This window comes from Tupaia chinensis, unplaced genomic scaffold (genome assembly GCF_000334495.1).
Source record: "Tupaia chinensis unplaced genomic scaffold, TupChi_1.0 Scaffold145202_1, whole genome shotgun sequence".
NCBI lineage: Eukaryota > Metazoa > Chordata > Mammalia > Scandentia > Tupaiidae > Tupaia > Tupaia belangeri.
The window spans coordinates 64609-77029 of record NW_006205062.1 but is presented as its reverse complement, the minus strand read 5'-3'; the positions used below and the strand labels follow the sequence as shown (position 1 = coordinate 77029).

Here is a 12421-nt window from a genome sequence, read left to right as displayed (position 1 = left end):
CTCGAACCACGGTTGACTACATGGGAGTCCAGCAACATAACCATTACCCCAACTGCTGGTCCCTCTCAACTGCTTTTTAATATAGTGCTGGAAGTCTTAGCTAATGCAATCAGAAAAGAAAACAATATAAAAGGCATTAGAATAGGAAAAGAAGAGTTGAAAATATCTTTGTTCGCAGATAACACTATGGTATACTTAGAAGATCCAAAGGTCTCCATGAAAAAAACTTCTCGAAGTAATAAGTGAATACAGTAAAGTGGCAGGATACAAAGTCAACATCCAAAAAAGCTATAGTATTTCTATATATGAACAAGTTGAACGAAGTAGAGCTGAAGGAAGGAATCCCTTTCACCACAGCCACAAAATGTATAAGATATCTAGGGATAAACCTTACTAAGGAAGTCAAAGACCTTTATAAAGAAAACTATGAAAATCTTAAAAAATATATTGAAAGTGACATTAAAAAGTGGAAGGACATCTCATGTTCCTGGATTGGAAGAATTAACATAATCAAAATGGCAATTCTATCTAAATTAATCTACATATTTAATGCATTTCCAATTAAAATACCAGAGATATTCTTCACAGATCTAGAAAAGACAATCGCAGAATTTGTCTGGAATCATTAAAGACCTCGTATTTCTAAAGCAATCCTGTGCAAGAAGAGTGGAGTGGGAGGCATATCACTCTCTGATCCCAAGATTTACTATAAAGTTGTGATGATCAAAATAGCATGGTATTGGCACAAAAACAGACATGTAGACCAATGGAATAGAATAGAGACCCCAGAAATAACCCGTAAAGCTTACAGCCAATTGATTTTTGACAAAGGGTACCAGTCAATCCTTTAGGAAACAGAAAACCTCTTTAGTAAATGGTGCTGGAAAAACTGGGTATCCACCTGCACAAAGATGAAAAAAAATTATTTTTGTTTCTTCTGTGCTATTGTGAATTACAAACAAATGTTAAAACTTAGAGATGGTGTATGTCATGTTTAAAGTTACTCGGGTAATTGAGCCTTTTTAATACTGATTGGTTTGAGCATTTAGTAAAACATAAACAGATTTAGCTACATAATAATTACGTTCCTTGTTTCCATGACTGTCCTTTAACATTTTATTAAGCATGATTATTATTGACCTTTGAGTTCAGGTTCCACTAAGTGTTCTTTCCCTTTTTACTTGATCTTCTCACTGTATTGTTTTCTTTGCCTGCTATGAAGACATCTCCTCTCTCTGACTTTGTCTTCGATCTTACCATGTTTTTGGTCTGTGTACAATATGCATACGATCTTCTCCCCAAGATATGAGGAAGGACAAGGTGAGCATCTATTTGTGCAAGTGTAAAACTGACAGTTCACTGAGGGGCTTTCTTACTTTCCTGTTTGGAAACAGTGATTTCTTAACCTCAGGTTGCCTAGATTCATATCTTAGTTTAGTCACTCACCCTAGGAGTTATTTAACTTGGGAAAGTTATTTAACTTTCCTGTGCCTCAGATTCTTCATATGTAAAATAGAAGCAATAAAAGCACTAAATCCATTGGGTTGCTAAGATTAAATGAGTTGATGAATGTAAATCACTTAGAACCATGCCTGGTACAATGTAAGGTCTTGATATGTTGCCATCAGTTATCATCACCACCACCATCATCATGTGCTCACTTCAAACTTCCTTGGTTGTGTTTAAGCTTTAGGGAGAAGAGTCACAGGTATACTTTGCCACTGGGGGGGGGGGGTTTTTTTTGCCCCTGGGGGGGGGGGGGTGTCTCCCTTGCAGCATTTCTACTAATCAAGTCACCTTGTACAGTGAGGAGGAAAAATCTTTCCTAGTTGCTTTGGTTGTCAGGGGCCTCTAGGACTTAAGAAAGCAGATTGCTGTTTTTACTGCTCCATACTCAGGCCCAACAGTGGAGGTGAGTTTTGCTGTTATAGCTTTCTGGGGTAATCCTCTCCATTTTGTCCTTTTTTTGTTGTTGTTGTTCATTAGTCTCTTTATTTAAGTCTAAATTGGAACACAGTGTTCTTCCCTGCTCCAAGGGAGAAACAACACAACACTTGCAGAATTTTCTTTTTTTCTCTCTTGGCTCTTTATTTTTATTATTTTAGTCATCATTTAGGATCTACAATAATTTCTTTGTCAATTTATATTTAAATAATATACAATTTCAGGGACTTGCTGGTGGTTAAGGGTTCTGGACTCCCGAATGGCCAACCATGGTTCGAGTCCCAGAACTGATGGCTTGCTTTCTCACTTTCTCTCTCTCTCTCTCTGTCCCTCTCTGGCCAAATTAAAATAAGAAAATAGATAAATAAAGTTAAATAAAATAATTCTTTAATACATACACACCTTCACATATAATGTAAGAACTTTACAAGAGTGTACATTCTGTCTTAAGTTAGTGTCCTTTGAAATCACCTGCTAGAATACTTTGTGCTAATTCTTCCCAAACCTAGGATGGCTGAGCCTCAAATTTCCATCCTGACCTTTCTTTCACTGGGACAAAAGCAAAAGGATGCAGTGCTAATCTCCACCTTCATCAGGATGTGTGGACCTGAAAAAAAAAGAAAAAGGTAGACAAGGGTTTAGGGGTGAATAATAAAGAGGGAACACAATGGGGCAAAACAATAATGAAAACTGAGAAATCATCAGGCATTTTGGCACAGAGATCATCAAGCTCTGCTGTATGTTAGAATCCCTTCAAAGCTTTTCAAAATCTTAATGCCAGGGCTATATTCCAGACCAAATGCTCAATCTCTGGGGCAGGGCCCAGGTATCCCAGATATTAAAATTCAGTACAAGCATCTTGCTGCTCAAAGTGTGGTTGGTGGGCCTGTAGCATCAACATCAAATGAGAGCTTGTTAAAAATGCAAACTCTGAAGCCCCACTCTAGACCTAGTGAATCAGGATTTACATTAAACAAGATCACTAGTGATGAGTGTGCACACTAAAGTGTGAGAAATACTCCTTAGTGCCTGGTTGACAAACATAGCTGTGCTTTTAAATTACCTGATATTATGGACTGAATGCTTTTGTACCCTGAAAATTCCTAATATGATTTGTTTTTAGGTTTTTTTTTTTTTCAGCTTTTCCATAGGGTGCATATGCTTGCTGGAGTGAGACAGAAAGAGAGATGGAAAGTAAGAAACCACTCCCCATGGGGGATGACCACACCACAATCCTTTCTCTATTTTCTTCTTGAGATTTTGGGCATGCACGCACATACACCTGGTGTAATTTTTAAGAGTCCAGGACTAGAATTGCATGTCAGTCTTGTGGGATTCAGCTGTTCTAACTTTCACGCCACCTACTCGCCCTATGACGGTTACTTCTAAGTCTAAGACATGTTGCAGAAAATGAGAAAGCGTGTTCTGAAAAGAGCACTATTTGTGTGATAATATTTATTATTCATTAAAGAATCTATGGAATTATAGGAGCAAAAAAACTGATAGCTTAAGAAAACGAAGGAAGACTGCCATCAGACTTCTTGGATTTATCAGTATGAGACAATAGAGCTATTTATCTACAAAAGTGCAGTCTTCTTCAAGAAGGAAAAATGTCCTTAGAGATGACTGAGACATCATTGGGGCCACCATCTTGGTTTCAACAAACCAGACAGTCTCTGCTGAAAACCTTGAAAGGAAGACTGCCCAGCATAACCATAGTGATGGGGTTGTCTGGATCCTTACTGAAGGGGCCATCAAGCAGAGGCATAGGATGACAATCCCAAAGAAAATTGTAGGAGTGACACGATCAGCTGCAAGGGCCTAAAGAACAGAGTATGGAACTAAAGAGGATTAATATCAAAGCTTGTACTGCAATAAAATTTGCTGTGCTAGGTTTTAGACTTGCTTATTGCCTGTCATCCTTCCCTTCTTTCCTATTTCTCCTTGTATAAATGAAAATATCTTTTTTTTTTTTTAGGAGATTTTTGCTGTAGGGTGCGTGTGCTTGCTGGAGACACAGAGAGACAGAAAGCGAGAAATAACCTCCTAGGGGGGATGGCCATGCTGCAATCCCTTCTTCTCCACTCTCCGCTTAGGATTTTTGGCACACACACACGTGCCCTTTGTGAATATTAAGCTGCCAGGTCTGGGACTTGAACTGTGATCGATTATGTGGGAGTCTAGCAATATAACCATTCTGTTATCTGCTCGTCCTGAAAATATCTTTCCTATGTTTATCCCACTATTGTATTTTGGAGAAATAACTTGTCTGGTTTCACAGGTTCCCAGCTGGAGAAGAATTTAACCTAAGGATAAACCATATCTCATATTTTACCCACGTCTGATGTAGATGATTTTAGATGAGAGTTTGGAGTTCAGAATTTATAGCTAATGCTGGAAAGAGTTGAGCTTTTTGAAGATTTTTGTATGTGTATTGGTTAGCTTTATTTGCCAACTTGACAGGGCTGAGGCATGCCCAAGTAGCTGGTAAAACACTATTTCTGGGTGTGCCTGTGACAGTGTTTCTGGAAGAAATGAGCATTTCTTAATCAGCTGAATGAGAAAGATCCATCCTCACCAATGTCAACGGGCATCATTCCATCTATTGAAGGCACAAATAGAACAAAAAAGTGTTGGAACACTGCATTGCCTCTTTCTCTCCTTGAGCTGAAACATCTGCCTTCCCCTGCACTTGGGCATTGGAGCTCCTAATTATCAGGCCTTCAAATCCAAACTGAATAATACCACCAGTTTTTCTGGGTCTCCAGTTTACAGTGGAATATTTTGGGACAGACTTCTTGACCTCCATAACTGTGGGAGCCAATTCCTGTAATAAATCTTCTTTTTATATTTATATCTATATTTGTATCTATATCTGTATCTTTCCATTTATTCTTCCTATTGGTTTAGTTTCTCTGGAAAATACTAATATAGGATCACTTGCATAAATTTTGCACCCAGGAAAGACATAAAGTTTGGGAGGCCACAGGCAAAATGCCATAGAATGAAAGGGCCCTGCCCCATATTTAAATATTAAAGCCCTATCCACCAATAGGATAGTTTTTGGAAATGGGCCTTTCGGATGTAATTAGGTTTAGATGAGGTCACAAGGACAAAGTCCTGGTATGATGGTTCTTATAAGAACAGACACCAGGGAGTGTTTCCTCTCTTGCTCTTTCTCATCTCCCCACTAAGTGAGAAGGAGACCATCTCTAAGTTAACAAGACAGCCTTCTCCAGAAACTAACCATGCTAGCACCCTGATCTTAGGCTTTCAATTTCCACAAAGATAAATACATTTCTGCTATTTATGGTAACATAAGCAGATTGACCCTAGGTGAGCTGGAAAACAATACTGATGTCACTATTTACACTCAATCATACTCTCATGCAAATATTGGGCCAACACAATAAAAACTTACTATAACTTCAGCATTATTAAATTGGTAAATATCTAAAGGGATGTGGAACCCTCTCATTCCCATGATGTTGTGGACATGCACATACACACACAATTTATTCCCTTTATCACAAATTGGTCTGTCATGTACCATGGACTGTCAGACCATTGTCTGTAAGCCAAATCAATTCCACTAAGTTTTTGTAGTAAATTCTTATTGGAACAGAACCATGCTCATTTACTTACACATTGCCTGCTCTTGGATTGGGCTACAAAGATAGAGTTAGAAGAGGAGATGGAGACAATATAGCCCATAAAACCTAAATTATTTACTATCTAGTCTTTTATTTATTTATTTATTTATTTATTTATTTATTTATTTATTTATGTATTAATTTTAGATAGATAGTTTTTTTATTTCAAGTTCTTTTATACAGTAAATCAAATTATTAAGATTGGAATGTATAGAAAAACTGTGGCACATATACTCAATGGAATACTATTCAGCCATAAAAAAAAACCCACTGGCTTTTGACAGGAAGTAGATGAATATGAAAGATTTACTGCTGAGTGAAGCAAGCCAGGCTATGAAGGAGAGGCATTGTATGTCCTCACTTAAAATATACCTAGTGTCTGTACTCTATGACTGAAACTAATTCACTAAGGGAGATAAAAACACAGTATATAGATATAAATAACAGATATAGTTTGTGTGAAAGAGGAGGGTCTGAGGAAGGACATTTAGAAGAAAAATAGGGAGGCAAAGCATTAATGGACAAAGAAATGTGGTATTATCTGTTGAAGATATTTTGTAGTTTTATCAACTGTACTAGGGAGAAATGTTCACCTGTTGAAATATCCATTTTGTAAGCCAAATAATAATGTGATTTAATGTATAAAAGAAAATGAAATGAAAAAATTTTTTAAAAACTATTTAGTTTGTCAAGTGAATATTCTAACTTTTACTGAATTGTTTACTGACAGGTGTCTATAGTAATACACTCTAAATTCACCTAAATCTGCCAAAGGTTTTCTAACATTTCAATTGTCTGTGTCCAATATGCTCATTACAGTTTTATCATCCATATCCCCATTACTGCCACCCTCTGTCACAATGCAATTGCCCTAATTAAGTTAATCTGAGATACTAATGATTTAATCAATTGTCTCAGCAAAGACATTATGTCAGACACTTCTGCTTATTGACACAATAGGCATTCTACTGTTTCCTCCTCACTAAGAAACAGTGAATTTTAAGAAGTGACAATGTGCCTGGTTTTTTGAGGTAAATCATAATTATTCAAAATTAATTATGAAAAAATCTCCTCCTCTATCAGGATTTTCGTTCTCGTAGTATCTCCTGCTGCTAGTGTGGTCCACATAATGAGTTCTGACCTAGAACAAAAGGAAATAGCCCCAATTTCTGATAAAATTTAGCTTGGCAGATAAAAGTGACAGTACTTTGTGAAAAAAAATATTTTTCCCCACAGTTGTCATTCTGATTGAATGAGAATATGATTCCAGGCATAGGGGCAGCCACTTTGTAACCATGAAGATAAGGCCAAGAGAATTGCAGAACTCAGGGTAGAGCTCTGTCATAATTGAGTCAAAGGTATAAACTATGGCATGTCTTATCCCACCCGTAGGCTTCTTGAGAAATAAACACAGTTATCATTACTTCTTAAGCTACTTTTTGGGTGCTCTGTTAATTATGACTCATCTATCAGATATAACAACTATAAGGAGAAGGCATGTTTTTCATCAAAAAGTGAAACTTGCAATTATAAGATGAATAAGTTCCAAAGACCCAATGTAGAGAATGGTGACCATAGTCAATAAGGTCTGTACATTTGAAAGTTACTAAGAGACTAGATCTTAGTTTCCTCATCACAAAAAATGTAATAATGTAATAAATGTGTTAATTAGATTGATGTTGGTAATAATTTCATAATGCATGCATGTATCTAAACATCATGTTCTATACCTTGAATATATACAATTTTGTCATTTATACTTCCAATGAAGGTGAAAAAAAATTACATCCTTGTTTTTCCCTTTTTCCTTTTTACTTTTTTAGAGAGGTTTTTGTTGTAGGGCATGTGTACTTACTGGAGAGAAAGAGACAGAAAGCAAAAAAATCACCCCCTTGGGGGGATGGCCATGCAGCAATCCCTTCTCCTCTCAGGATTTTGGGCATGCATGTACAAGAGCCAAGTGTGAGTTTCAAGCCTCCCGGTCCAGGACTTGAACCATAGTTGGCCATGTGGAAGTCCAGTGACATAACCATTACACCATCTGCTGCTTCTTTTTCCCCTTTTTAAATAGCCAGTATCTGTCAAGTGCAGGCTAAAATGTATGATGGTGTTTCAGATGTTTTCCTGATACTGCCTGTGTCCTCACAACCACACTGGGAGTTTTGGGTCCTTCCTATTTTAATCTGAGAAAATGGGTTCAGAGTAATGTCACTATCTGAAACCTCACAGTTAGTAAGTGACAGAGTCATAACTATCTGGTTACAAAGGGAAGTAATGTCTGCTTCATTTTTGCTCTTCTGTGCTCTCACTTTGGGGAGGCTGTGTGGTTGACATTACATAACTGACTTATCTAAGCAAAAGAGCTGCGGAGTAGGTCTCTTTATCCGTGCTATAAACTGTTTTTATTATTTATTTATTATCATCATAATCTTGTTTATATTACATTCAATCTGTTAACAGTTAGCAGGCTTGTGGCCATGTGTGTACATCCCTTCCAAGTGGGCAGACCCGCAGTGTGTGCCCTTCCTGGTAGCACCCAGCCCTTAATTTAATAACCTCCTTCACCCTCAATATTAACTAAACCCACAGGTCTCTAAACCTAGTCTGCATCTGAACCTGGCTCTATTTCTACCTGGAATTCATATCCAGGATTTGAAAAAGGGTTACCTGTATGTGTGGACTTCCCCGAAGAAACGAACTTCTTTGCTTTAGTTTTGGGAGAAGTAATACATCCACAAGGTTCAGGAATAAAACATATGAAATGATTTATGGCAAAGCTTCCTCCTGTCCCTGTCCCAGGCTCTCAAGTGTCTTCCTTCCCTCTTTAAAAGGCAACCTTTCTTAGCAGTGTTCTGTGTATCCTTACATATTTCTTTCATGTGGATATTGGCATACATGGATGTATGCCCTACCCCCCCACACACACACACACCCCCGTCAGAATAGTAGTGTAATTCACAGGATCTTCACTTGGCTTTTTTTCCTCCTTAATAATAGGAAAGAATAAATTTTTAGCTTTCTGTGTTACATACTGGCAATAGCAACATTTTGGGACTTGGAATTCCTCCTTTTTCTTACACTACAATAGCTCTCAAGCCTCCCGACTCCCTTGATTAGTTCCATCCAGGTGCTCTCAATTCAAACCTCAGCAGATTCCACATAATTTCATTTAAATTAAATAGGATTGTCTTCTGTAAGCTGCTTGCCACCTTGGACAAAATAGTTCCACGATTAATTGAAATAAGCCACAACCAACCACCTCCCTCTTCTTCATCCTCCCCCTACATCATCTTCAACTGGAGTAAAAGAAATTGGATTGCCCCTTTTCATGCCCAGCATAAACATGTCTTTGTTTTTTTTCCTTCCAGCAACTTGTCCAGCCCCTAATGGCAGTTTTCAAAATAATATACTTTTTGTGTCAATTTACAAATGTTCTTTTTTCATTTTCTCGGAAGGTACATATACCTATAACAACCTTCCAGATAAATGAACACAAAGATGTTAAGTAACTCATGTGTAAGTATAGCCATTTTCCCTAGAGCATCCCACTTGGTAAGAAATTAAAAATTCTGCATGTTCTCTTTCTTGAATCTCCTACCTTGCAGATCTCTTTACTTTCTGCTCTGAATAAGACGGCTTTTGGAGTCAGGCCTGATTTTTAATCCCTTATCCCTTTCCTGTAATTCTTGTTCAAGGACAGGGAGAAGCCATATGAGTGCTGTATAGACCTTCTTCAGCTCAAACTCACTGAGAAAATCACCCACTTCTAGCTTTCCTAGGTAGGTTTTGGACTGGTTAATCAATGACTATAAAACATGCTCCGCTCTTTTCTTCCTAATTATGAATAGAGGCATTCAGGCTTTAAGTCATTCAAATTTATTTATGAATGGCAGTGAGAAAATTCAAAACAAGAAAGCACACATTTTATAAAAGGAAAATAAATATTATTTGATAGACTATCACACCTACTGAGTATTGTTCTAAAAGTGACCTAATGAGATGGGATATCTACCTCTTAGGGCTCCTCCCTCTGAAAGGGAAGTCTGACCTCTCTTGCAGCTTCAAACTGTGTTTATTATCTAATTTTAGCCTGATTTAAAACAATGGATTTCCTTTAATGACTGTTCTTCATTAACTAGGTGTTTTACATTGTGCTCCAGATTGCTGTGAAAATATGATCTAATAATTACAGATGTGTGTGACTGGGACTGTCAAAGTGTGAACCACAGTGAACATAATAGCCAACTGCTCATTTTCATTCCCTATAAGCACTGTTTGACCAAGTCCTGAGAGCAGTTGCTTTTTCTCAGTATCTTTTGGCTGCTTTCAGTAACATAAAAAACTACATGAATGGCTTATAGAGACATAAACTGCATTTATTCATCTGAATTACAACTATAATTTGAGTGTCAATTTCAAGAAAAATTTTACTCGATCCTGTAGCCTCAAGAACAATGTATGTCTATTTCCTAAAAAAAAAAATCAATCTGTAAATACTTGTTACTTCAGATCATTGTTTTTATAATTGAACATATTTTATCTATAAAATGAGCCACCTCAATTTTCACTACATATTTAACATGATGAGCAATCACATTTTTTAGGCATGTGACCAAATTAGTTTGAAATATCCACATCAAGGTAGATTGACTTTTGGGTTTGGGTTGCTCTGTTGCCTGGCCTCTTGGGTTAAGATCCCAGTTACAATGTTTACATGTTAAATGACCTTGAGTTTACTTTGTGTAACCTCTCTGGGTCTCCATATCTGCAGAGTTGGGATGATAATATTTATTACCTATATTATTTAATATGAGGAAGATTCATTGAATTACAATATGTAAAACAGAAATCTAGTTTATAATCTCCATTTTTGTCAAGTTTTGTTTTCATTCCTTCAAATTAGATGTCTGATTATATTTATTTCTAAAAGAAAAAAGAAGCATTGGTATATATAGATTTTTTTATTTCCCAGTATGCTAATGAAACCAGAGGAATTGAATTATGTAAGCCAAGCATGTACAAAAGAAGCTCATTTTCATGTACATCATTATTTCTTGATTATCACAAACTAATACAGACAATAGAAAAGAGTCAATTTTTCTTGTGTTAATTTAAGCGTCACATTACATAATTATCTGAAATGACATGCATTCATTGGCATATGGAGGAAAAGAAGGTAGTGATCTGAGAGACTGAGAAGAGAGGATAAAGTCTCACCTATGGATAAAGGAAAATGAATTATGGATCAGCTAGATGACAGTTCTCCACAGTAGATGATTAACAGTTCTAATCCACTTAGCGCTGCTTGATTCCAAATTTGTAAAAGGTACATATTTACAAAGCATTGCAGTGACAATTGACGTAAGCATGGGAGAAAGAATAGATGTGAAACTTTTTTTAAAAAATTGCTAAAGAGTGCATGTGCTCACCGGAGAGAGAGAGACTCGAGGGGTAGGAGGAGTGAGAAAGGACACCTAAGGAGGATGACCATGCTGCATTCCCTTCTATTCCACTCTTAAGATTTTTGGGGCACACATGCACAAACACCCAACATTTCTCAAGCTGTGCAGTTGGGCCATGTGGGACCCAGGTGCCCTAACCATCAAGCCAACTGACTGTCCCTTATATAGCATTTTTTAAATGTTATAAACCAAAGTGTTAATAGTGCTTATATCTTTGTGATGTAATTGCAAGTGACTTGTTAGTCAGATTTTCCCACTATTTTTAGCATACTGATTTTTTATTATTTTGTCTTGTATTTTCAGAAGGAGTTTTGGAGCACCTACACAAAAGCGCAACAAGGAGAGAGTAACAGAGGAAGTGACTGGTTCCAATTTTACCTTACCTTCCCATTAATCTTTGGCCTCTTCATTATCCTCCTTGTCATTTTCCTAATCTGGAGATGCTTCCTAAGAAACAAAACTCGTAGACAGACAGTGACCGAAGGCCACATACCCTTCCCTCAGCACCTTAATATTATCACTCCACCTCCCCCACCAGATGAAGTGTTTGATAGCAGTGGATTGTCTCCTGGCTTTCTGGAATATGTTGTAGGGCGCTCAGATTCTGTCTCCACTCGCCTGTCCAACTGCGATCCCCCACCAACCTATGAGGAAGCTACTGGCCAGGTGAACCTACGGAGGAGTGAAACTGAACCTCATTTAGACCCACCCCCGGAGTATGAGGACATAGTCAACTCCAACTCAGCCAGTGCCATTGCTATGGTGCCTATGGTCACCACCATCAAATGAATCTGCAAACTTCTTTGTACTCTATCATTTTTTAAATACTAATGAAAGGCCTTTCTAGCACTTTACCACTACATAAATGTCCACTGACCTATTTTATTGGACCCTTAAAGCATACCACTTCACTTTTTCTGGTTTTTCATTTGCTTTGTTTCCTATTATAAAATCATGATCCATACTCATTTTCACTAGAGAAAATATTTGAAGAGGGAAAAACATATGCGTTGGGGTCCTCATGTAATATGATGAAATATACATATGTATGTGTATGTGTATTAGTGGGTATATGCATAGGATGAGACTTTTTAAAGTTCATAGACAATGGAATTAATGTATGAGTTTGGTGCAAAAATTTGAAATTTAACATAGATTTTCATAGTATGCATATTCTATAAACTTTTTGAACATCTCTGGAATATACACGTGAGTAGATCAACACAACATATGCACAGCTGTCTTAAAAATGTGTTAATGTCTAGCTACATCACCTGCAAAGAGAACATTACTCACCAAAACTGAGAAAAAAGGGACACCAACAATTTGTGCAACACATAACCAGCAACATCCTGCAGACTT

General features: G+C 37.2%; 1 protein-coding gene across 1 annotated transcript; it reads left to right on the top strand.

Annotated features, from left to right (window-relative positions):
* Positions 1–978: 978 nt before the first annotated feature.
* On the top strand, positions 979–12053 carry LOC102497685 (transmembrane gamma-carboxyglutamic acid protein 1). Its single transcript, XM_014583935.2, has 2 exons — positions 979–1008; positions 11363–12053. The coding sequence occupies exons 1-2, from the start codon at positions 979–981 to the stop codon at positions 11846–11848; spliced, it is 516 nt and encodes a 171-aa protein (XP_014439421.1). The 3' UTR covers positions 11849–12053.
* The last annotated feature ends 368 nt before the right edge of the window (positions 12054–12421 follow it).